Below are 23,051 nucleotides of genomic sequence, written 5' to 3'. Positions count from 1 at the left end.
TTTATTCAAGTTTGATTAAATTTAAATGGGAGCTTGTATGCCCCTAATCCACTCTTGTAATCGAAGATGGATGCACATGAGGATGATCCAAAGAAGAAGTTTGAAGTCATCTAGCCTTGAAAGGAGTTCAAGTGCAAAGTGTAATAGCTTAGCTTAGTTATTTAATTTTCGTAATCGTTACGCGTAATTAAAATCAACCACCCAAACATGACCTTGATCCAACATGTTGGCTCATGTTGGATCAAACAACAAGTCCATAATCATCCTATGTGACCTATTATAATTGCATGTCCATTGCACTTGATCAAGTAATTTTATATTTCCCATGATTCCATTTGAAAAATGTTTTTGATGAAATCAAATTGTTTTCTGAAAACAAATAGTGGGAGTATTTTATTATAGATCAAGTATAATGAATGTGTGATTGCATTAGGATCAAAGCAAATGCAATGTGATTGTTATTAATGAGATTATTAAAGATGAGACCTTAAAATTCCCTCAAAAGTGATATTAAGTTGAAAAACGAAGAAGACATTATGAATGCTTCTTTGTGGCCTTCCAACATTGTAATCTCCTAGTAGATGTTCTTGCATGTGAATATCATTCCGAACGGAGGTATTTCTTGCTAGGAGCATTAAAGAGAGGTTATTCAACATTTGATGTTGTAAGGTAGGGACAAATCTTGGTCAATATTCTATTATGATGAGATTTAATTTTTGATCTCTATACTTACATGAGATGATGGGTATAGCTTAACTAAAGTAATTTATCAATATCCTATTATGGTGAGACTTAATTACTTTAGAGGCCAAAGTTATGGATATTCACATTTGATGTGATTGGATAAGAGTATCCTCTCATGGAAATTAAGTTGACTTATAGTTCTATTATGATGCGGTTGGCTTAATGAATATGAGTCTTCCATACTCACTAAGAGTTTTAATTTATACTCTCGAATTCCTTGAGGGATTTGGAATTTGATAAAATAGTGAGAGGGTGCCATTTGATTCTTAAGACCCGAGTCACTTGGTTTTAAAATAAATCTTATTTATTTTATTTTTTATGTTATGTAGATTGCAATATGTCAGGACACCCTATCACCAAAATTCTCAATGAAAATCGTCTTGAGGGCCCAAACTTCAATGACTGGCTCCGCAATTTGAAAATTGTATTGACATTCGATAAGATCGCTTATGTCTTACAAAATGCACCCCCTCACACTCTTTTGGCTCAAGATGCAACCGATGAGCAACGTGTTGCTTATCAAAAGCATAAGGATGATGACACTCAAGCTAAATGTGTTATGCTTGCATCCATGAACTCACAACTTCAGAAGCAACATGAGAATATGGATAGCGCCAGTTCTATATTACTTCATCTCACTGAATTGTTTGGTGAGAGAAATAGAAATGTGCGCTTCACAGTAGTCAATGAGCTTGTTAAGACAAAGCATGTGAGGGGTGCACCTGTTCATCAACATGGTCTAAAAATGATAGGCCTTATTGAGCAAATTCAAGACCTTGGATTTGCACTTGATGCGGAGCTAGCTCAAGATCTTCTTCTTTCCTCCCTAGATGATTCATTTTCTCAGTTCATAATGAACTATAATATGCAACAAATGGATCATACTCTTTCTGATCTTCTCAATATGCTGGTAACAGCTGAGAAGCAAATTAAGAAAGAGAGTGGGAGTGCGGCTATTATCGCTTCTTCTTCATCCAGTAAGTCCAAATGTAAAGGCAAAGGGAAGAAGAAACAAGTGATAAAGCCTAAGGGAGTAGTCCAAAAGAAGAAGAAGAAGGAACAAAAGGAACCAAAAGGTATTTGTTTCTTTTGCAACAAAGATGGGCACTGGAAGAGGAATTGCAAAGCTTATCTTGCATCCTTGAAGAATAAGTCTTCAACAGAAGGTACGATCAATGTGATTGAATCGATATTTACAGTTAATAATACTTCCACTTGGATAATTGATTCAGGTGCATCCCACCATGTTTGCACTTCGTTGCAGGACCTAGTGGGAGCAAGGAAGCTTAAAGCTGGAGAAATCACCCTACGTGTAGGAAATGGCACAAGAGTTGACGCCAAAGCCGTAGGGACTTATATTTTGAAGTTACCATCAGGAGATACATTGGAGTTAAATAATTGTCTTTATCTTCCTATATGTATAAAGAACCTTATCTCCATCTCCATGCTTTTGAAGGATGGTTATAGAGTAGTTTTTGATAAACTAAGTGGTTTTGTATCTATTAATGAACGCATGATATGTCATGCTAATATTATTGATGGTCTCTTTCATCTAGCTTTAGATGGTAGTATTAACTGTATGAAGGAAAATGCTTTGGGATCTAAGAGATCTCGAGAAACGGTTAACCCCATTAAGATGTGGCACCTTAAACTTGGTCATATTAGCCAAGATAGAATTCACAAATTATCCAAAAATGGATACTTAGAGTCATTAGGATCTGATCCTATGCCTACTTGTGAGTCTTGTCTAAAAGGAAAAATGACCAAGTCACATTATGGTGGACAAAGAACAAGAGTTAAAGAACTCCTAGGCCTAATACATACCGATGTATGTGGTCCCATGTCCACTATTAGTAGAGGTGGGTTCTCATACTTCATAACCTTTACCGATGATTATTCTCGGTTTGGTTATTTATACCTTATGAAGAACAAATCTGAAGCCTTTGAAAAGTTCAAAGAATTTAAGAATGAAGTTGAGAAACAAACCGACAGAAGTATTAAGGCTCTAAGATCTGATCGAGGAGGCGAATACTTAAGCAATGAGTTTATTGATTATCTCAAACAAGAAGGCATTGTTTCTTCATTAGCTCCTCCTGGAACACCACAACTCAATGGTGTCTCTGAAAGGAGAAATCGAACTTTGTTAGACATGGTTCGTTCCATGATGAGCTATACTGATTTACCTATATCCTTTTGGGGATATGCACTTCAAACAGCAATTTATTTGTTGAATAAAGTGCCTTCCAAGTCCGTCCCTCTTACACCATATGAGATGTGGCATGGGAAGAAACCAAGTCTCAATCATATTAAGATTTGGGGTTGTCCAGCTTATGTCAAAAGACTAGAAGCAGGCAAGCTTGAAGCTAGATCAAGCAAGTGTTTATTTGTGGGATATCCTAAAGATAGTTTAGGATATTATTTCTATCAACCTGAAGAACAAAAGGTGTTTGTTAGCAGGAATGCCACTTTCCTTGAAAGGGACTACGTCCTTGATGGAAATGTTGAGCAAATGGTAGAACTCAAGGAAGTGTCCAACAAGCCACAAACTAACACTCCATTTCCCATTGAACAACTTCCTGAACCAACTATAACACAAACTCCAAGAATTTCTAGTAGGATCCGGATACCTCCCAAGAGGTATGGTTTGTGTCATGAAAGCCTTGGGGAGTTAAATCTCCTTGGTGACAATGAAAACCTGTATGATCCTTCTAGTTATAATGAAGCAATGTCAAATGTTGACTCAAAGGAATGGCAAGAAGCCATGGAATCCGAGATTGACTCTATGTATACCAATCAAGTCTGGACTCTCGTTGACCCTCCACCTGGTATTAGACCAATTGGAAACAAATGGGTCTTCAAGAAAAAGATAGGTTCAGATGGTAAAATAGAAACCTACAAAGCAAGGTTGGTGGCAAAGGGCTATAAGCAAAGAGAGGGCATTGACTATGAAGATACGTTCTCTCCTGTTGCCATGGTTAAATCTATTCGGATATAAGCAAGCTTCAAGGAGTTGGAACATCAGTTTTGATGATGCAGTCAAATCTTTTGATTTCACACAAAATATGGATGAACCTTGTGTTTACAAGAAGGTCAGTGGGAGTGTTGTTGTGTTCCTTGTACTTTATGTAGATGACATCCTACTTGTTGGGAATGATGTAGGAATGTTATCTTCAATTAAGTTTGGTTGTCCAAGACCTTCCTTATGAAGGATCTTGGAGAAGCTGCCTATGTATTAGGAATAAAGATCTATAGAGATAGATCAAAGAGATTAATTGGATTATCTCAATCCTTGTACATAGACAAAGTGCTGAATAGATTTCACATGGAACTAAGAAGGGTTTTCTGCCTGTCAGACATGGCATTCACCTTTCTAAGAAAATGTGCCCACAAACGATTGAGGAAGTGCAAAAGATGAGCAAGATCCCATATGCATCTGTAATAGGGAGCCTCATGTATGCGATGCTATGCACAAGACCTGATATCAGTTATGGCGTAAGCATAACTAGTCGATATCAGTCCAATCCAGGTTTAGAACACTGGAATGCTGTTAAGAATATCCTTAAGTACTTGAGAAGGACTAAAGATTTATTCCTCGTTTATGGAGGTGGTGATTTGCAATCAGAGTTGCAAGTGGAAGCATACACAGACTCAGATTTTCAATCTGATGTGAATGACAGAAAATCCACATCAGGGTTTGTCTTCACCTTGAATGGAGGTGCAGTAAATTGGAGAAGCTGCAAACAAAGCGTTACTGCAGATTCCACTACTGAGGCAGAATACATTGCAGCATCAGAGGCTGCAAAGGAAGCAGTTTGGATGAAAAAGTTCATCACTGAACTTGATGTTGTTCCTACCATTGAGTCACCGATTCCACTTTACTGTGACAACAATGGGGCAATTGCTCAAGCCAAGGAACCAAGGTCTCATCAAAAATCCAAACACATCGAAAGACGCTTCCATATCATAAGGGAGATTGTTAATCGTGGAGACATTAACATTCTCAAAGTAGCATCTGTTGATAACATATCAGATCCATTCACTAAGCCCTTATCACAAGCAAAGCTAGAACAACATCTTGAGAAGATGGGTGTACGTTTCATGGCTGATTGGGTTTAGTACAAGTGGGAGATTGAAGGAATTGTGTCCTAAAACAATCATTTTGATGTAATTATTATTGTAATTATTATTAATCAAAAGGGCAAGTTTATTGTTCATTGCTTATATTTGATATTTGATTGAACAAGGTCCAAGGAATATGAGTTAAAGAGAAAGTAATCTAAAGAGTTAGATGTGTGAGACCTTTACTCTTTCACACTCTTATCCTAAAAGGTTCCTAGTCATAGGATTATCACTTGGACATTGATAATCCGGAAAGACTAGCACATACTATGTATGCTCAAAATGGAGGATGATATGTCTCTTGTCATTTGTGTGGAGACACTAATACAAGTATGTGGGTGCTCTTAATTTAAAGAGTACACTGAACGCGATCATTAGAGTTCTTGTATGGAGTCTTACTTACATGTCAAACTTGAACTCTAAATTGCAATAATACAAATTAGTCCTTTGACCTGAGACACCATAGTTGTCTTATGAGTGAATTGATTATTTCTTGATGATGCAATAATATTGTGTCCCTTAATGGATATAATAGATGCATTCATTGGTATAATCAATTCGGTCATGGAGACATGTGAGTGTACAATAAGGAATCTCTATCCTTAAGTAAATAAGGTGTATGTTCAAAGATGTGATTCAATAAGTCTTTGGCCAAAGCATTGAATGAGATTAAAAAGGAGTTTCTAATCACATTCTAAGAATCACATAAGAATGAAAATCACATTAGGGGATTGACATATCAATTCCATACCCCGATGATGTGATTTAGAACATAGTGTTAGAGAAGGACCGTATTGTATTGTAATTCCAATTGAATAGGTTCTTTGTCATTCTACATTAACTAGGGTAGTCATGATATGTTGCAAGACGTCACTCATGACTTGTGAAGTCCCCGAGGATTAATAAACATTTATAATCCTAATAATAAGGGAGAATCAAAAATGGAGTTTTTGATTCGTAAACAAAATAGAATGGTTTCTATAAACTTCACTGCCTTGTTAATTAGAACCTAAGAGATCGCACACCATATAAGTGGATCCTTGAGATTGTATATGAAGAAGATTAAACAAGAGTTGGTTATGACCAAATAATTAATTAGATTTATTATTTGGACATAATTAGGTTTTTCGGGTAAAACCGAACCTATTGGGCCTAAACGATTGTCGGGCTTTTCGTGTGGACTTGGGCTTCACTAAATGAGATTTAAATGAAAGCCCAAGACACATTTTTAGTGCCCAATAACAAGTATGGACCAGCCAAAATATTGGCTTTATGAAAGTCAATATTTTCTTTTAGTAATTGGAGTTATTTCCTATTATATAAAAGTGAAAGCATGGACAAAGAGAATAAGTGTGTCTCCACACTATTATTTTCAGATTTGAGAGAGAGAGAGAAAGAGTTCTTTCTTGGTCCATTACAAAATTAAAGGAAAGAAGAACACTTGCATAATTTCTTCTTTTCTTTCATCTTTCTTCATCTCTTGATTCACTTGGTGAAGATCCTTAGAGGCCATATCTTTTTGTGGCTTTCCTTACTACATCAAAGAGAAGATTACAAGCACAAGAAGGAGTACAAGAAGGAGTTCTTAATCCAAGGTGCTTCAAGGTGGAGGAAACACACACAAGGAGAGATCAAGGAGAGGAACTTTGGTGGTTCACTTGGATCGGATTGAGATCACGCTCCAAGGGTGAGTAGAACATAAACTCCCTCTTTGTTCTTCCTTACTATGCATGCTATGTTTATATACATATCACAATAAGCCAAGATCATGGGTTAAAGGAATGGATTTTATGTTTAGTTAGTAGTTTAATGGTTAAACTAATTCCGCACTAATTAAAAAGTTTTGAAATCCATCCATTCCTTCAAATATAAACTAATTTTCCTAAAATTAGACAAAAAAAACTTTGATTAAAAAAAAAACGAAGAGATTATATCAATTTAAAAACGTCTATTGCCCTCCAATAGACGTCTATTGCCCTCCAATAGACGTCTATTGGCCCCTAATATACATTGAAAACTTTTTTCCCTTTCCTTTTGTCCTGTTACTTAAAAAAAAAAAAAATGATTTGGGCACCCAGAAAATGATCTGGGCACCCATGTCCTATTCTCCCATCTTTTTGGCTGTAGACCCGAGATCGGAAGTAGGCTTCCGGCGAGGCAGGGGTAGTGGATGATGTCGCTGACATCCTCCGGGAGCTCGAGCCCAAAGCCTCCTCGAAACTTGATCTGATTGTGTGACCTTGACCTCCTCCTCGACGACACCATCTCCGTTGGTTGGAAGCTCTGGCGACTGGATCATGCTAAGGTCAGCTTCGTGTGCTACTCGAAAACACCAGAACAGCCATGGCGGGACTTTTGGATCAGAGATGGCTTCGTGCGCTACTCGGAAATGCCGGAACAACCATGGCCGGACGTTCTTGCAAGTCGCAGCCATGGCCAGACGTTTGGATCGGAGATGGCCAGACTCCGCTTCCTGCTGCCACCAGTCTATAGAGAGAGAGAGATATCGCCAGATCGGAGAGGGATGAGAGAGAGAGAGAGAGAGAGAGCTGTCACCGGTCTGCACAGAGAGAGGGAGGAGATAGAGAGAAGGATGATGAGTGACAGATGGTAGTTTTTTAATTGGGTTGAGGGTAATATCGTCATTTTATTTTAAAATGGGTTGGTGTGAATAAAAATCTCTTGTTGAGGTAAGGATGATTTTGCCAATTTTGGTGCTTTGGGTCGAGGACCCTATTTTCTTAAAATAGAAGAAAATGGTAATTACTGTTTATTCTGAAAAAAGGAAAAGAAAAGGTAATTAACTAATTGCTGTACACCATGGGGAGTGAATTTGGTTTGGCTAATCTGAGGAGCGTTCAAAGTGGAGGGAGGGAGATGAAGAGGCAAGGAGGCGGGAATAACACAAAAGTAAGGGGCCCTTCCATAACTAGTGAGCGCACAAACAATTACACACGCTCTCTCTCTCTCTCTCTCTGCTCCCAAAATCTGCCACCCCTCCCACTTTTATAATATTTAACTTCTTCTTCTTCTTCTTCTTCTGTCTCCTGCTTGTAAACCCTAAAATCTCAGACTCCCTCTCGCTTCTGGCGGTGGAAAATGGTAGTCCAATCGCTGGAGGGCGTGGGTTCCGTTCAGAGCTCCATCGACGTTGCTGCAAACCCACATTCCGAGGACAATTCCTCGCCGAAGAAGAGGAGAGTCAGCTCTCGCCTCCAGGTCAAGCAGAAACCCCAAAAGGAACTTCTCGTCCGCCAGAGAGTGGAATTACTCGATGACAACGAACAGGGCCCCAGAAAGAAACAAGCAAATGTCAGGGGTAGGCAAACCGGAGAGGTTGCCGACTCGGAGGAGCTCCCAAAGGCCACTGACTCGGTTGAGAAGAGTGACCGTGTTAGGGTCAAAGAGACCCTCAGGTTGTTCAACAAGCATTATCTCTATTTCGTACAGGTAAACCTGCCCTCCCCTCCCCTCTCCTTTGAGCTCCCAATTATTTCAATTTTTTCATGTATCTGTGTTGGAATGAACTCTTAGCAATCCAATTTCAGGAAGAAGAGAAGAGGGCGGTGAAAGCAGAAGCCCAGAAGAAAGCTTCCAGAGCTGCAAAGAGAGGTGCAAAAAAATCCAAGGTCAGCTTTTCTCTGTGTCTCGAGATTTATTAGGTCTTCCATTGGGTATCTCACTGTAATGCACACATTTACATTTTCTGCAGAAGGGTGATTTGAAGAAGGCAGATACAAAGGTGGCAAAACGACCTGATTTGAAGGCATTAACCAAGGCAAGTATCCATCATCTTAATCTTTAAAACCTAATGGATGTCTGATGGTTTTAGTATTCATGGTTACAATAGTCTCATGTAATCTGCACTAATGACTCTGGCAGATGAATGACGAAAAAGAAATTTTGTTTCCTTCTAAAAGATTTGGAAGCATTCCAGGTTTGTGGCTCTCACTTGGTTAATTTTCTAAATTCCCTGTGCTTATGTTGACTGCAAGACATTTTCATATGTTTATGAGATTGTAAAAGTACAGATGTTTTTTTTTACTATGAGATATGTACACTTTATGTCTTTTCTGAAAGCTTTTTATTTATGGGTGCTGAAGTTGCTCTGGATGACAGGTATTGATGTCGGGCATCAGTTCTATTCTCGGGCTGAAATGGTTGCTGTTGGTTTCCACAGCCACTGGCTGAACGGGATTGATTATATGGGCCAGTCCTATAGTAAAGGGGTAATACATATATCTTACTCTTTCGACCAGAATGCTCAAGCACAAACAGTTATCTAAAGCATAACTGATATCTATTTCTTTGTTTGTATTTTTTTTTTGGAGGCTGTTTTCTAAAGAGTATATATCTTTTATTGTTGATGTTTATCTAGTTTGGTGATTGTCCTAACAACCATGTGTTAATCCTTCTTTTCTGGGCTCTTATGATGGCCTGATTAATTTCGTTTTTTACTTGAGGCGATTTCAGATTTCCTTCTGTGTTGAAATTGCAGAAGTACAGCAACTATACAATGCCACTTGCAGTTGCTATTGTTATATCAGGCATGTATGAAGATGATTTGGACAATGCTGAGGAAGTTGTGTATACTGGTCAAGGTGGACATAATTTGACAGGTGATAAGCGTCAATTTCGAGATCAAGTTCTAGAACGTGGTAATTTGGCACTCAAGGTGTGTATTTGAGATTCTTCTAGTTGATGCTTTTGTCCTCTTATCTCACTGGAATGGTAGCTTTTGATTCATTCACATGTTTTATTTGATTTTGCTGTGCCTACAACTAAGTTTGCCACATCAGACACTCATAGCCATAACTCTTTAAACATATATCATCCGTTTGTGTGTGTATGTAAGAGGAACTTAAACGAATGGTTTTAAATTATCATTATCTCCTTCAAAATTGAACCTTATCATTTTTTTGCTGGTTTACCTTATGTTTTTGGTCTTATCTCTTCTATAATGGTCACAAAAATACTAGCAAACTGTGGATCTGGATCCTTTGGCCATGGGTCTTATTGAAATGCATTAAACACATGTTTAGAGGTGTGTTTGGAAGGGTTATCTAAGAAGTTCACATGTTCTTCACCTTATTGCAGAATTGTGTGGAACAAGATGTACCTGTTAGAGTAGTCCGTGGCCATGATTGTAAAAGTAGTTACTGTGGCAAAATTTACACTTATGATGGACTGTACAAGGTAAATAGCTGAAGCATTTTCTCTGCAATTTGTTTTGTCTATTACATACACAAAATTTATATTTCAATACACCTTGTTTGCTTCTTTTTCTACTGAATTTGCAAGATATAAAAGAGTTGCTTTTTGTAATTACAAATACTGAAGTGGTAGATTTATTTTTTGTTCTGATTAAGTTTAACTTTTGTTTTAAAGGTTGTGAAGTATTGGGCAGAGAAGGGTATTTCTGGATTTACTGTTTTTAAGTATCGTCTTAAGCGGCTTGAGGGGCAGCCACTGTTAACCACCAACCAGGTCATACTAATACTTTTTATAGTATTTTTTTTCTGTGCTCTTCCTCTAAAACTTGCTTTAGATCCATAATGTTATTTTGTCATTCTATGGCAGTTGCTTTAATTCCTCTATCTATTTTTCACCAACATTTTGGTTCCACTTTTCCATTTTTTCTTTTTCAATTTTCATTAGTTGTGCTTTAAATCCAATATTATATGCTATCTATATGGGTGTTCTAAGTTATGGATTTGTGATCTCTCTTTTCATTTTCATATTGTCCAGTCTGGTATGGTGAACCAGTAAGCATTTTTTTTTTTGGGTTAGATTTTGGTCTCTCTTTAATATGATTTTTAACTCGTCTGACAGGTTCAATTTATTAATGGACGTGTACCACAATCTATATCAGAAATACGCGGGTATTTGGAGAATAATTCATTAAAAATAATTGAAATCTGAGTTGCAATTCAGCTTGTGATACTTTCTGTTGTTTTATTGTCTAAGGTTGGTGTGCGAGGACATAACTGGGGGTCTAGAGGATATTGCCATTCCAGCTACCAATTTGGTCGATGATCCGCCTGTTGCTCCTACAGGCAAGTTGATCATGTTTATGGAGTAATACTTGTTACTTAGATAAAAGAGTGTTTATAGGCAAGTTGGAATTCAAATTTCATCGAGTTGTCTTGGGGATTTGGGTCATTCTTCCTTATCAAATTACTTTGCCCTCTTCAGTTGCAATGGTGGAACTTTTTCATGGATCTTTTTATATCCCTCAATTTCAGGTTACACGTATTGCAAGTCTATTCAAGTTGCAAAAAACGTGAAGCTTCCCACAGATGCCACTGGATGCAATTGCAAAGGAAGTTGTGTAGATTCCAAGACCTGCGAATGTGCCAAACTTAACGGCTCTGACTTTCCGTATGTCCACCGTGATGGTGGCAGGTGAGAATTGCATCAAACATGCTATCCTAGAAATGCTACATAAACATCTAATATTAAGTGGTTTATGGTATTTCATTTTCTAATACTGTACTTGTTTCTGTTTTACCTTCCAGATTAATTGAAGCCAAGGATGTAGTGTTTGAATGTGGGCCAAAATGTGGTTGTGGACCTTCTTGTGTCAACCGTACTTCTCAGAGGGGGCTCAAGTACCGATTTGAGGTTGTGTTTCACTACAGCTATTTTTCATCACATGGAGACACACACACCTGAGTACTTTCTGACTTGTGTCAGAGTGGCATATGTACAGAATATGAATGTTGTAATGTTTGATCTTAGCAGGTTTTCCGAACGCCCATGAAAGGGTGGGCAGTTAGATCTTGGGATTTTATACCTGCTGGGGCACCAGTTTGTGAGTATGTAGGAATACTTCGCAGGACAGAAGATGTGGATAGTGCCTCGGAGAATTATTACATTTTTGACATTGATTGCTTGCAAACAATGAAGGGGCTTGATGGGAGGGAGGTATTGTCGCTGCAACTGTAGTAAATTTTGCATACATGTCCGGTCATTTCCAGTTTGAAGTCTGTCAGTAGCTACTTGCCTTTGATAAATTACATTATTCTGGTAACTGTCAACACCTTATGCATGCAAGAATCTGGCCTCACAATACCAATGAATTCTGTGATATATATAATTATTTACAAGCTTTCTTAATGTTTATGTCGCTTTTAATGTATGGAAGAAATTTCAATAATGATGTATTTGGATCCCTGAGCATTTTGATAGTAAAAAGTAGCCAAACAATGAGAGACATTATTTTTTGTTTTTGGTTTATTGTTAGGAATATTTCTAGGCTGAACAGTGCACACATCTGGCTCTTTTTATACCACTGTCTCCCAAATGATCTTGTTGGTATGAGTGATGAATAACTATCCATATACCATGTGATTATCTCAATTACGCTTCTGTTATTTGACGATATGTTTATTATCTATCAATACTATGATTATTTTCTTTACACTTGGTGAAACTTGAAAGGGATTAAAGTAATTTATTATTTTTGACAGAGGCGATCACAAGCTGTATGCATACCAACAGTTAATTCACTGGAGAGGCCTGATGATCATAGATCTGATAATGTGCCAGAGTACTGCATTGATGCTGGTTCTAATGGAAATATTGCCAGATTTATAAACCACAGTTGTGAGCCTAATCTGTTTGTTCAGTGTGTCTTGAGTTCACACCATGACATCAAACTAGCTCGAGTAATGCTGTTTGCAGCAGACAACATACCTCCTTTGCAGGTCTCAATAAATTTTTTATTGTGAGCCAGATTCTAGTGTCTTGGTTCTTAAGCTAAATTTCAGAGTAACTGACATTTTTGTTGATTTCTGATAGGAGCTGACATATGACTACGGTTACGCCCTTGATAGTGTCTTGGGCCCTGATGGGAAGGTAAAGAAGATGTTTTGCCACTGTGGTGCAGCAGGTTGCAGGAAACGCTTGTTCTAGGTGATGAACATATTCCAATGAACTGCTTTTTGATTTTGGAACTACGAGCTATGTGTTTATTGTGTTTCTAGTTGTAGTTCCATCAAACTCGATCTAACTTAATGTCCTTCTCTGGGAGATTGTGCTTGAAATGCACTTAGAAGTCATCTATTGACTCTTTTTGTAACTGGAATACTGTTCTGTAAATCAGATGTGAAGAGGAAGTTGACAATTTTAATGAAAAGCAAGTAATCTTGCTCTGCGTCTGATGGATTGTTCATTTAACTGTGCTCCCAAAATGTGGGTTGGTTAATAGAGCTGCAGAAGTCAGCAATACCAGTCAAGTGATTGACTCGGAAATTTCTTCAACTGCTTAAGTAATAGCAGTTGAATTGTTTTGTAGGGGCAGCTGAAACCTCTGCCACAGCAGGACGCCAGGACCAACCCTATGCAGCTGTCCGCAGTTGACAAAGGATTCTTCAGATCTTAGTGCTTCCAGAGCCAATTGCACTGCTATAAGGTCTAATTATACTGTGTTCTTAATCCTATCATATATTAGTTGAACCTAAATACCTAATACAGACATGCAGTGCAATTGGTAACAGGGTTGAACTCAAGCATGGGAAACTCAAGGGATTAGGGCCACAATAGTAAAGAGACGGTCATACTCGCATGGATTACGACAACCAGATATGCAAAACTAACGGGTAAACAACGTTAATTCAATCATTGAAAACCTAAACCTGTGAAATCAGTTAGTTATAGGCAAATACATCAATACAACACTAAAAAAGGCATTGTATCCTGTTGAAATTTCACATGCCAATCTATAATGAAACAATTACTCATCCAACTCTAAACTGGTTCTTGTACGAAACTGGCGGCCAATCCTCTGTGAACTTGTTCTTCCACTGGTTTCTATATCTGGTTCATCTTCATCCATTGCACACACATCACTGTCTTCGTGATCCCTGGCTGCAATAGCAATTGGCACGACTCTGTAAGACGCAGATTCCTTACTAGCACCTACTGGTCTCTCCGACTCCCCATCAATTTCTAGCATTGTCGCATCAGTTGATTTCTTTTTTGGTGTGAATATGATCGGTTTTGAAACTTCTGCATCCGTAGTATTTGACATCCCCAAAAGATTACGGAAATCCATATAGGCTTGCCTGTTAGCTTCCTCATCCATGTCAGTTGATGAATCAAATGTATAATGTGTATATCTTGATGGATTCCGTATGTAATCTGGAACTGCAGACACATGATCTTCACCTGAAAGGCTTTTCACAGGTATATCTTTGGATCCATCAGGCTCTTGATCGCAATCATCTTTACACTCAGGGTCAAACCGAACACGCTTTTGTGATTTAGATGAGCCTAACTGCTCATCATTTTTCCTCTTCAAAATTGATTTCAGGTTGATAGCATCTTCAGACGGGACGAATTCATCAGCTATAGCACCGGATGGTGCAGTGTTCCGAGAGACCCGCAGGGAGTCAATTTTTCGAGCTGCTTCTGCATCCAGTTGGAGTCTAATCTTAGCTGCTAGGTGATTGGCGCGAGGGTCTCTAGTGAAATCGTTCAATGAATTGGGAACCTCGTATTGAGAATCAATGTCTATCGGATAGTCATTTACATCCTTCATATAAAAGCGGTCTGCAGCATTTCCCTTGCCAACAGCCACTTTGTCAAATTCATCTTCCTCTTCCTGCACACAGATACTCATACAGGTTACAGCTAGTCCCAAATGATCTTAAGCAAGTCAGAGATACTTAAAAGCTGAGAAAGCTCATGTTATACACAAACAACTTGTCATTCTGTCCCATTGACCAATTGAAATTAATGACTAAGAAATCACCAGACGCCATAAGGTTGCAATATAAGCCTACTCACTTGATTATAAATTAGAATAAGGCACTAAGCATAACTAGGTCAAACCAATCGTTGCGATCATTTTACTTTGGCCACAATAGATATAAAATGACCCATTCATGCATACACACACACACACACTGGAGAATGGAAGTGAAAATGAAACTGTTAGAATGAGAGAGCAAGGTTACCTCGTGGTCGAGAGTACAGTCCAAGCCAATGCAGGTTTTAATTTGCCACTGCTCCTCGTTATAATCATCCGGCATAGGCTTCGGCTTCGGCTTAGGCTTAGCAGATTGCTCCTCCACCACCTCGTCTTCTTCTTCTTCTTCTTCCACGTCATCGTCGTCGTCGTCGTCAAGGTCCAGAAGGTCCTTCTCCAGCTCGTTACCGAAGAAATCGTCCTTTGAATTTGAATCTGGGTTGCAGGGTCGGGGTTGGGGTTCGGGGCTCCCCTTGTCCCTGTTCCATTCTCTCTTCTCGATTTCCTCACCTGTTAGGGACCACAGCGACGAAGACGGAGCACTCGCTGTCGCTGATGGTGATGAGCCATCTAGAATATCGAACGTTTTGCTTACTCGAACGCTGAAACTCTCTTCCATGCTTCAATTCTCAAATCCACAAAAATATTTTAGGGTTTTGAGTTCTATTCGACGTTTCAGGAAATCTCCAAATATAGAAAGAACGGTTCCGGGTTCTTTCCTGGTCCAAACCTTTGAGCCTGGGCTGCCTGGCCTGATTATGGGCCGGGTCAATTGAAAGCCTGTTAGCAAAATTGGCGCTACATGAGTTGGTTGACAAGTCACTTATCCGTTGGGGACTTCAATTTAATTTAATTTGTTAAAAAAAAAAAAAACCATCGCTTTCATTTTTCGATGAAGGAAAAAATGGCAAAAAGACACGCCTGCCTTCCTTCCGAGATGTCTTTAATTCAAGTGATGATCGCTGAGAAGCAAAGCCCTCTCTCTCTCATTCGCTTCACTCTCTAAAGCTCCTTTCTCGTGTAGTAGTTATGGCTTCTTCTACTGCGTGGGCGATGCTGCTGGTGGCGGTCTTATTGGCACAGTTGCTACCCGCAAGATCGGAGTACATAGCTTACAATACGACGGCGGGGATCGTCCCGGAGAAACTCAACGTTCATTTGGTTCCTCACTCTCACGACGACGTCGGGTGGCTTAAGACGGTGGACCAGTACTACGTGGGCGCCAACAATTCAATTCGAGGTGCTTGTGTACAGAACGTCATTGACTCTGTCATCTCTGCCTTATTGGAGGACAAGAATCGCAAGTTCATCTATGTTGAGATTGCATTCTTTCAGAGATGGTGGAGACAGCAAAGCCCTGCTATGAAGATCAAAGTCAAGGACCTGGTCACCTCCGGTCAACTCGAGTTCATGTAATCTCTCCTTACTATTTCCTGTTTTAATTCATTTTCCCATTTTCAATTTCCCTTGATTACTTGGAAATTTCCTTTTTTGATAATTAAGGAAGTGAGAAATTGATTGGTACAAGTTTCGTTTGGTTTGGTTTTGTTTTTGAAGAAATGGGGGCATGTGTATGCACGACGAGGCCACCCCGCATTACATTGACTTGATTGATCAGACTACCCTAGGGCATCAATTTATACTGAAAGAGTTTGGTCTGACTCCTCGAGTTGGCTGGCAGATTGATCCTTTTGGCCATTCTGCTGTTCAAGCTTACTTGCTTGGTGCTGAGGTATTTATTTCCCATATGCCTAGACCACAACAAGTTGCCACTTCCTTTCATCCATTGTCCATGTATTTTTACATTTGCCACCTCCTGTTCACTGCAGTTAGGTTTCGATTCCCTCTTTTTCGCTCGAATTGATTACCAAGATAGAGCAGTCCGGCTCAGGGATAAGACTCTTGAGGTTATATGGCAGGGTTCTAAGTCCCTTGCTGCATCTTCACAGGTCAGTGGCTTTGCAATATAACTCTGTTCGTTCTTCTTCACATCTCTGTTTTTATATTTATTGCACATTCATCTATTTTGGAATTCACCCGTTTGCAGATTTTCACTGGCGTATTCCCCAGGCACTATGATCCTCCAGATGGTTTCGTATTTGAAATAAATGATGTGTCACCTCCTATTCAGGTAAGTCGCGCAAAAGGAATTCACCTGTATGCAATGGTTTCATTATGATACTCTTGAACACCATTTTCACATGGGAAATTTGGTTGTAGGATGACATTCTCCTGTTTGACTACAATGTTCAAGAGCGAGTCAATGACTTTGTTGCAGCTGCTTTAGCTCAGGTAGTACTAAACTATATTCTTATTAAAACTTTGATTTTCCGCTTACTTGACATGTCCTTTTCCTCTCTGGTTTATTAAGTACTACACTCTTGTCAAAAGGTAGAATAGAAAAAGTGTATTTCTGTCTATCTGGATTTGTAAAATTGATTGTTAGTTGCAGTCAGTAACAATCTTTTCTCTTAGGCTAATGTGACAAGAACAAATCATATTATGTGGACCATGGGGACAGATTTTCGCTACCAATATGGAAATTCATGGTTCAGGCAGATGGACAAATTCATTCATTATGTCAACAAGGTAATTGTTGTAGGATTTTGTAGACGATGACTGTAGTAAGAAGAAATCTTTTATATCTTTCATCCCATCCATTACACTTTGGGAGTGTATTAATTTTTAATTGGCTACATTTGGAAAATTAGGATGGGCGTGTCAATGCATTTTATTCAACTCCATCAATCTACACTGATGCAAAATATGCAGCAGATGAGCAATGGCCTCTGAAAACTGATGATTTCTTTCCGTGAGTTCGACAAACTTTTATTTTTAGTTTTTTATCCTACATATGTTACCTACATTTTTAAATCTAGATTTCTAAAAGGATTACACCAATTTCAGATATGCGGATCATCCAAATGCATATTGGACCGGTTATTTTACAAGTCGTCCGGCCTTTAAAGGTTATGTCCGAAGTTTGAGTGGTTACTATCTGGTAAGATGTTGCTCACTTTTCATGAAGTGATTCAACAATATCCGGTAGGTAGATTTTAATCATCTATTGCTTTCTTTGTTCTGTTGATAGGCAGCAAGGCAGTTGGAATTCTTCAAAGGCAGGAGTGATTCTGGAGCAAATACTGATGCATTAGCTGATGCTTTGGCTATTGTTCAACATCATGATGCAGTTAGTGGTACACAACGACAGCATGTTGCTGCTGATTATGCAATGCGATTATCAATAGGTTATTTGGAGGTGCAAATCATTTTACCATGCAATAACACCATCTGTATTTTGTTGGTATTTAAAGATGATCTGAAAGTCTTTTATGTCCTTTCACATTTGTCTGCAGGCTGAAAAGTTGGTCGCCTCTTCTCTTGCTTACCTTTCTGAGTCAGAACCAAGTTCTGGACAGAAGCGCATAGCCACAAAATTTGAACAGGTAATTTATCGTTAGTCACAAACTTTCTTTTTGATTAGGTTCCTTATATGTATGGTAATAGTTAATATCTCACCATCCTTTTAAAGTTCAGTGACATCAGAATGGTTACACCTACTTATTTACTAACACACTGGTTAGTATTTGCTTTACAAGAAAGAGAATCACAGCATTGTATTCAACATAGCATGCAACTCATTCATGTTATACTAGTTAGACATCCATGAGGATAACATGATGAGGACAAAGTATTTTGTGCACTTGAAGAGTTAACAAACTACACCTAAGTGGGATTAGCCTAGTTAGTTGACTCTCCTCTGATGAGGAAGTGCCAAGTTCAAATCCATGCCCCCCCCCCCCCCCCCCTGTCATAACTATTCAAAATGATTAATATTGGCTCGCAAAGTTTTATCTTAGCCATTCTTTCATTCACCGTATAGTGAACTTTACTTTAAGGATGTATTGTTTACATTATTTAGGAGAGTTTTAGTTGAGCATCTTTTGATTTCTATCTTGTGGATTTGTTGGCAGTGCCCTCTTCTAAACATCAGTTATTGTCCTCCATCAGAAACTGCTTTATCCGATGGGAAAAGCTTGGTAAGCATATTGTTAACCTTCTAAGCTGTACACCCACATCAATGTGAAGATTCAGAGCTGACATTTTCTTATCTTTTTATTATAATGTATGTATATGATAGATACACACACCATTTTGTAGGTTGTTGTTATCTACAATCCTCTTGGTTGGAAGAGAGAGGAAGTAATATGGATCCCTGTGAGTACTGAGTAACCTTATTCTGTTTTCTTTTTAAGCATAGTGATTTGTTTTTTTTTTTGAAATTTTATTTTCTTCCTTCGTATCCGTAATTTATACTGTTCCAGAATCTTTCATTGTCATATCAACAGTTTTCTTCTACTTTGTTTGTATGACAGTTAAAATTTGCATTCTTGGGTTACATATTAAGACGATAGTCATTATTCAGTATTATGTTCAATAGACGTTGAAGAATACATGCTGTATCATCTAAAACAACCTTGTTCCTTTTTATGGATTTAATTTACAATATACTTGGTAGAAATACTTGGATACCTGAAATTGGGTGTTTACTTGTATATGGCTAACTGCGAGACAAATTTTATTGCAGGTTTCCAATGAAAGGGTCACTGTTCAGGATTCTAGCCAAAGAAAAATTGATGCTCAGCTTTTACCTCTCTCAAATGCCACTTTGAAATTAAGAAGTTACTATGTCCGAGCATATTTGGGTATTACCCCAAGTGAACTGCCCAAATATTGGTTAGCTTTTTCAGTAACGGTACCACCACTTGGTTTCAGCTCTTACATTGTCTCAAGTGCAAATCAGACAGGTTAGGGGATATTGCTAATAGTTAATGCATTGTTCATGTAAAGTATGATAAACGTTAATTTATCTTTCTAGGTCAGTGACAAAACATTTTGAAGTTATATTATTCTACTTTTCAGATAAAGATCGAAGCTCAACTATCTCCAAAGTATACACATCAGAAGGAAATACAAATAAGACCATACAAGTTGGGCAAGGGAGTTTAAAGCTACTTTATTCTGCAGAAGGAAAGCTTGCTCGTTATATTAACAGCAGAAATATGGTACCTATACTTCCAGGATTCAGTTTCATTGTATACTTTTTATTTAGTTGATATGGTTTATAATTATGGTTACTATGGTTATAGAAACCACCGATCAATATGCCTCTTTTTCCTTTTCTTTTCCTTTCATATTTCTTCCCCCATTCATAATTTTGACTTCTGTTGCTCATTTTCACAATGGAAGGTTACAGCGGTTGCTGAACAATCATATAGTTATTATACTGGAAACGATGGAACTGACAAAGATCCTCAGGTAGTCAAACACAAAATATCTTGTAAACTTCCTTCGTGATTAAATACTTAAACATTGTTTTGTGGTTGATTATCATTTTGATATTTTAAATTTTTTCTGAAGGCCTCTGGGGCATATGTATTTAGACCGAATGGCACAGTTGTTATAAAATCTGAAGAAAAGGTAATCATACTAATTGGACTTAACTAATTTTTTCTTTTCAGTGAAGAATGTTCTTTTGCTACTAATTAATCACTTACAGGCACTGGATTCCTGAGAATAATCAAATGTTTAAGTATCTTTATCAGGTTTCTCTCACTGTGATGCGAGGCCCATTATTGGATGAAGTGCATCAGCAGATCAATCCATGGGTATCTCAGATTACAAGGTTATACAAAGGAAAGGAGCATGCTGAAGTAGAGTTCACTATTGGGCCTATACCCGTGGATGATGGTATTGGAAAAGAAATCACAACTCAACTTACAACAGCCATGAAGACCAATAAGACATTCTACACAGATTCCAATGGTCGCGACTTCATTAAGCGGGTATTTTAATATTGTGATGTGTTATTATTTGATATGTTGTGGTCTTGTGAGTTTTAGTTTCGTTACTTATCATTTAGAGTTTGAAACAGTGTAGTATAGGTATTTCTTAACCTGTCTGTCTGACTAAGTATAATGGATGAAAATCGCAATAGAGAAATGTGAAATGCAAGGTAACAAGGGTAACTGAATTCGTTACTGTTGAATGATTGACAGATTCGAGATTTCAGGACAGATTGGGACCTACAAGTGAACCAACCAATTGCTGGAAATTATTACCCGGTATGTTATCCTTTGTGGCAGATTGAGACTTTCTTGATTGATTTGATATCTTGTTATTGTATCACATATTCACATTCAGTCTCTAATCTAAATCATTGATTTGCACTTGTCTTTTTGGCCTCATTGTTGGCCTGTTGGTAATTAAACTATAAGATTGTTGTTTTTAAACTCAAAGTTATAAAACTTAGTGCCAACTTAATCGAATCCCATCATAAATAGTTCAATTTGTGTCAAGTAATAAGATTTTATTTTCTGGCTTTGGGTTGGGTTATGATGTCGGCTTGGATGCAAGCAATCTCTTCCATCCCCAACCGTATTCTTAATTGTGTTAAGCTCCTCAAGCTCATTTAATGTGATGTCTTCTTCACCTTCTTTAACATTCCCCCTTTTTTTGACCATCTTTCAGATTAATCTTGGAATTTATGTGCAAGATAGCACTACAGAACTTTCAGTCTTGGTTGATCGTGCAGTGGGAGGATCTAGCTTAGTAGATGGTCAAGTAGAGCTGATGCTCCACAGGTTTTTGTCTTTGATTGCTTCCTGTTGAAAAACTAGTATTTACTATTTTAATGCGTATTATCTATAAAATTAGGATTTCTTTTGTTGTCGTTAGCTCTTAAATGCTTCTGTATTTTGTAGGAGGCTAACTCATGATGATATCAGAGGTGTTGGCGAGATACTAAATGAAACGGTTTGCGTTTCTGAGAAGTGTGAAGGTTTAACTGTAAGCATACTTTCATCTCAAAAGAATACTTCATTAAGCTAGGAATTGATTCTTTCTTACATTGAATTAAAGAATGACATCTCCCTCCATTCCCCATTGAGCGATTTTCTTCTGCCAACTGTGATGTTGTATATATCATGTTATTGGTTAAATGCCATTTTGCAGATCCAAGGGAAGTTTTATGTCAGAATCGATCCTGTTGGAGAAGGTTCTAAGTGGCGTCGCACAGCTGGCCAAGAGATAAGTGCTCCACTTTTATTGGCCTTCACCGAACAGGTGAGACAATGATTGAAGTTGATTAAGTGATTTGTCTGCGTATGTGCAAAAGTAGTGATATTTATTTTTGCAGGAAGGAAATGATTGGATGAATTCTCATGTATCAACATTTTCTGGAATTGACCCTTCCTATGCCTTACCAGACAATGTTGCTGTGATAACCCTCCAGGTAAGTGGGGGCTGCCTCATGAGTCCATAACCATATTTTGGCTGTTAGTCTGCCATGTTATTAATCGGTATGTTTATATTTTGAAAATTGCAGGAACTTGAAAATGGGAAAGTACTGCTTCGTTTGGCTCACCTATACGAGGTCTTGACTCTCTCCTACTCGTTCTCAGTTTTACTTGTCCACACCCTGTTTTCCATTTGAATGCTCTAGATATTTGAAATTCATGGATCTTGTGGGCTGTTTGATTTGTTTGAAGACTGGCGAGGACAAGGACTATTCTGTATTGGCAAATGTGGAACTAAGAAAGTTGTTTCCAAGGAAGAAGGTGTGTAAATGAAGGATTCCGAATGCTGAGTGTTGTTGTTTTCAGTGAAAAACGTAATTTAACTTGGTTCCTCTTGTTGGTTTTCAGATCAGCAAAGTGACAGAGATGAGTTTATCTGCCAATCAAGAAAGAGCTGAAATGGAGAAGAGGAGATTAGTTTGGAAAGTGGAAGGTTCTGCCACGGCCGAAGAGTCTAAGGTGGCGAGGGGAGGCGCTGTTGACCCTGCAAAACTGGTGGTGGAACTAGCACCAATGGAAATTCGCACTTTCCTTATTGACTTGGATTACCTCCATATGTATGGTTCCTGAGTCCGGAAGAAAGCCCGCAATTGCATGAGCTCCTGGGTCGACCACGTAGTTGTTGCTGTAGATTGTATCATTGTAATAGTAAATGCTTTTTGTATAGCGGTTTGAAAGAGGAAAGAATGAAAATAAGAGGAAAAGGAAGCAATCACTCACTCACATGCTGTGTAGCGGTTTTCGATACCTCTAGGTGTTTAACTGGTGCTTCCCTGATTAGGTGCCTCTCAAGTCTCAACTCTGTGTTCTAACTTGAATGCCCAATAATGTCACACTGGAAAAGCAAGAAACGATTTTATGTATCCGCACCTTGCCCCTTGTTTGAGCGCATCCTAGCAAACCGATAGCGCCAAAATGAAGAATATAGGTTTATTTTGGGTTGGAAATTGGAATTTGGAGGGAGAAGAATATATGAAGTTGAATATTGGTAGGCAAATAAATAATGTTCACCTGGCAATCATAGTAGTAGTAGGTACAGGGGCCAAAAAGAAAAACAAAAATCAGTAGTTACTGCT

General features: G+C 38.3%; 4 protein-coding genes across 8 annotated transcripts; 3 read left to right on the top strand and 1 right to left on the bottom strand.

Moving 5' to 3' along the window:
* Window positions 1–4,102: 4,102 nt before the first annotated feature.
* LOC121051731 (secreted RxLR effector protein 161-like) lies at window positions 4,103–4,989 on the top strand. Its single transcript, XM_040514839.1, has one exon. The coding sequence runs from the start codon at window positions 4,123–4,125 to the stop codon at window positions 4,858–4,860; it is 738 nt and encodes a 245-aa protein (XP_040370773.1). The 5' UTR covers window positions 4,103–4,122; the 3' UTR covers window positions 4,861–4,989.
* Window positions 4,990–7,639: 2,650 nt separating this feature from the next.
* LOC112187610 (histone-lysine N-methyltransferase, H3 lysine-9 specific SUVH4) lies at window positions 7,640–13,510 on the top strand. 4 transcript variants are annotated; one of them, XR_005806690.1, is made up of 18 exons: window positions 7,640–7,773; window positions 7,936–8,313; window positions 8,412–8,492; window positions 8,576–8,641; window positions 8,746–8,800; window positions 8,983–9,092; window positions 9,362–9,538; window positions 9,961–10,059; window positions 10,252–10,350; window positions 10,696–10,745; window positions 10,831–10,919; window positions 11,109–11,268; window positions 11,382–11,487; window positions 11,608–11,790; window positions 12,336–12,572; window positions 12,667–12,780; window positions 13,163–13,279; window positions 13,365–13,510. XR_005806690.1 is itself a non-coding variant. In XM_040514838.1 (17 exons), the coding sequence occupies exons 1-16, from the start codon at window positions 7,684–7,686 to the stop codon at window positions 12,778–12,780; spliced, it is 2,094 nt and encodes a 697-aa protein (XP_040370772.1). In that variant the 5' UTR covers window positions 7,640–7,683; the 3' UTR covers window positions 13,144–13,162. The 4 variants fall into 4 exon arrangements, 2 of the variants coding, with proteins under 2 accessions (XP_040370772.1, XP_024182249.1); XR_005806689.1 differs by having other exon boundaries at window positions 13,147–13,279; XM_040514838.1 differs by lacking the exons at window positions 13,163–13,279; window positions 13,365–13,510 and adding an exon at window positions 13,144–13,162.
* Window positions 13,461–15,316, bottom strand: LOC112187614. Its single transcript, XM_024326485.2, has 2 exons — window positions 14,826–15,316; window positions 13,461–14,470 (listed from the first exon to the last, which is right to left on the bottom strand). Exons 1-2 carry the CDS (start codon window positions 15,234–15,236, stop codon window positions 13,601–13,603), a joined length of 1,281 nt encoding a protein of 426 aa, XP_024182253.1. The 5' UTR covers window positions 15,237–15,316; the 3' UTR covers window positions 13,461–13,600.
* A 191-nt stretch (window positions 15,317–15,507) lies between these two features.
* LOC112187608 (alpha-mannosidase At3g26720) lies at window positions 15,508–22,838 on the top strand. 2 transcript variants are annotated; one of them, XM_024326476.2, is made up of 25 exons: window positions 15,508–16,029; window positions 16,175–16,349; window positions 16,447–16,566; window positions 16,665–16,748; window positions 16,838–16,909; window positions 17,093–17,206; window positions 17,329–17,429; window positions 17,525–17,618; window positions 17,709–17,876; window positions 17,974–18,063; window positions 18,592–18,657; window positions 18,779–18,835; window positions 19,206–19,425; window positions 19,541–19,683; window positions 19,868–19,936; window positions 20,039–20,098; window positions 20,212–20,463; window positions 20,677–20,742; window positions 21,149–21,261; window positions 21,382–21,466; window positions 21,632–21,742; window positions 21,816–21,911; window positions 22,005–22,052; window positions 22,168–22,236; window positions 22,324–22,838. In XM_024326476.2, the coding sequence occupies exons 1-25, from the start codon at window positions 15,647–15,649 to the stop codon at window positions 22,543–22,545; spliced, it is 3,078 nt and encodes a 1,025-aa protein (XP_024182244.1). In that variant the 5' UTR covers window positions 15,508–15,646; the 3' UTR covers window positions 22,546–22,838. The 2 variants fall into 2 exon arrangements, with proteins under 2 accessions (XP_024182244.1, XP_024182245.1); XM_024326477.2 differs by having other exon boundaries at window positions 15,509–16,029; window positions 20,224–20,463.
* Window positions 22,839–23,051: the final 213 nt, after the last annotated feature.

This window comes from Rosa chinensis, chromosome 2 (genome assembly GCF_002994745.2).
Source record: "Rosa chinensis cultivar Old Blush chromosome 2, RchiOBHm-V2, whole genome shotgun sequence".
Classification (NCBI taxonomy): domain Eukaryota; kingdom Viridiplantae; phylum Streptophyta; class Magnoliopsida; order Rosales; family Rosaceae; genus Rosa; species Rosa chinensis.
The sequence above is the reverse complement of the archived record's forward strand: the minus strand, read 5'-3'. Positions and strand labels throughout refer to the sequence as shown.

Bases quoted from the DNA above. Each gene is read 5' to 3' on its own strand.
- LOC121051731 (XM_040514839.1), top strand. From the start codon at position 4,123: ATGTGCCCACAAACGATTGAGGAAGTGCAAAAGATGAGCAAGATCCCA.
- LOC112187610 (XM_040514838.1), top strand. From the start codon at position 7,684: ATGGGGAGTGAATTTGGTTTGGCTAATCTGAGGAGCGTTCAAAGTGGA. The intron at 11,269-11,381 runs GTGAGAATTGCA...TTTACCTTCCAG, and splicing joins GTCCACCGTGATGGTGGCAG to ATTAATTGAAGCCAAGGATG. The intron at 11,791-12,335 runs GTATTGTCGCTG...TATTTTTGACAG, and splicing joins AGGGGCTTGATGGGAGGGAG to AGGCGATCACAAGCTGTATG.
- LOC112187614 (XM_024326485.2), bottom strand. From the start codon at position 15,236: ATGGAAGAGAGTTTCAGCGTTCGAGTAAGCAAAACGTTCGATATTCTA. The intron at 14,471-14,825 runs GTAACCTTGCTC...ATCTGTGTGCAG, and splicing joins ACTGTACTCTCGACCACGAG to GAAGAGGAAGATGAATTTGA.
- LOC112187608 (XM_024326476.2), top strand. From the start codon at position 15,647: ATGGCTTCTTCTACTGCGTGGGCGATGCTGCTGGTGGCGGTCTTATTG. The intron at 21,467-21,631 runs GTAAGCATACTT...GCCATTTTGCAG, and splicing joins AGAAGTGTGAAGGTTTAACT to ATCCAAGGGAAGTTTTATGT. The intron at 21,743-21,815 runs GTGAGACAATGA...TTATTTTTGCAG, and splicing joins TATTGGCCTTCACCGAACAG to GAAGGAAATGATTGGATGAA.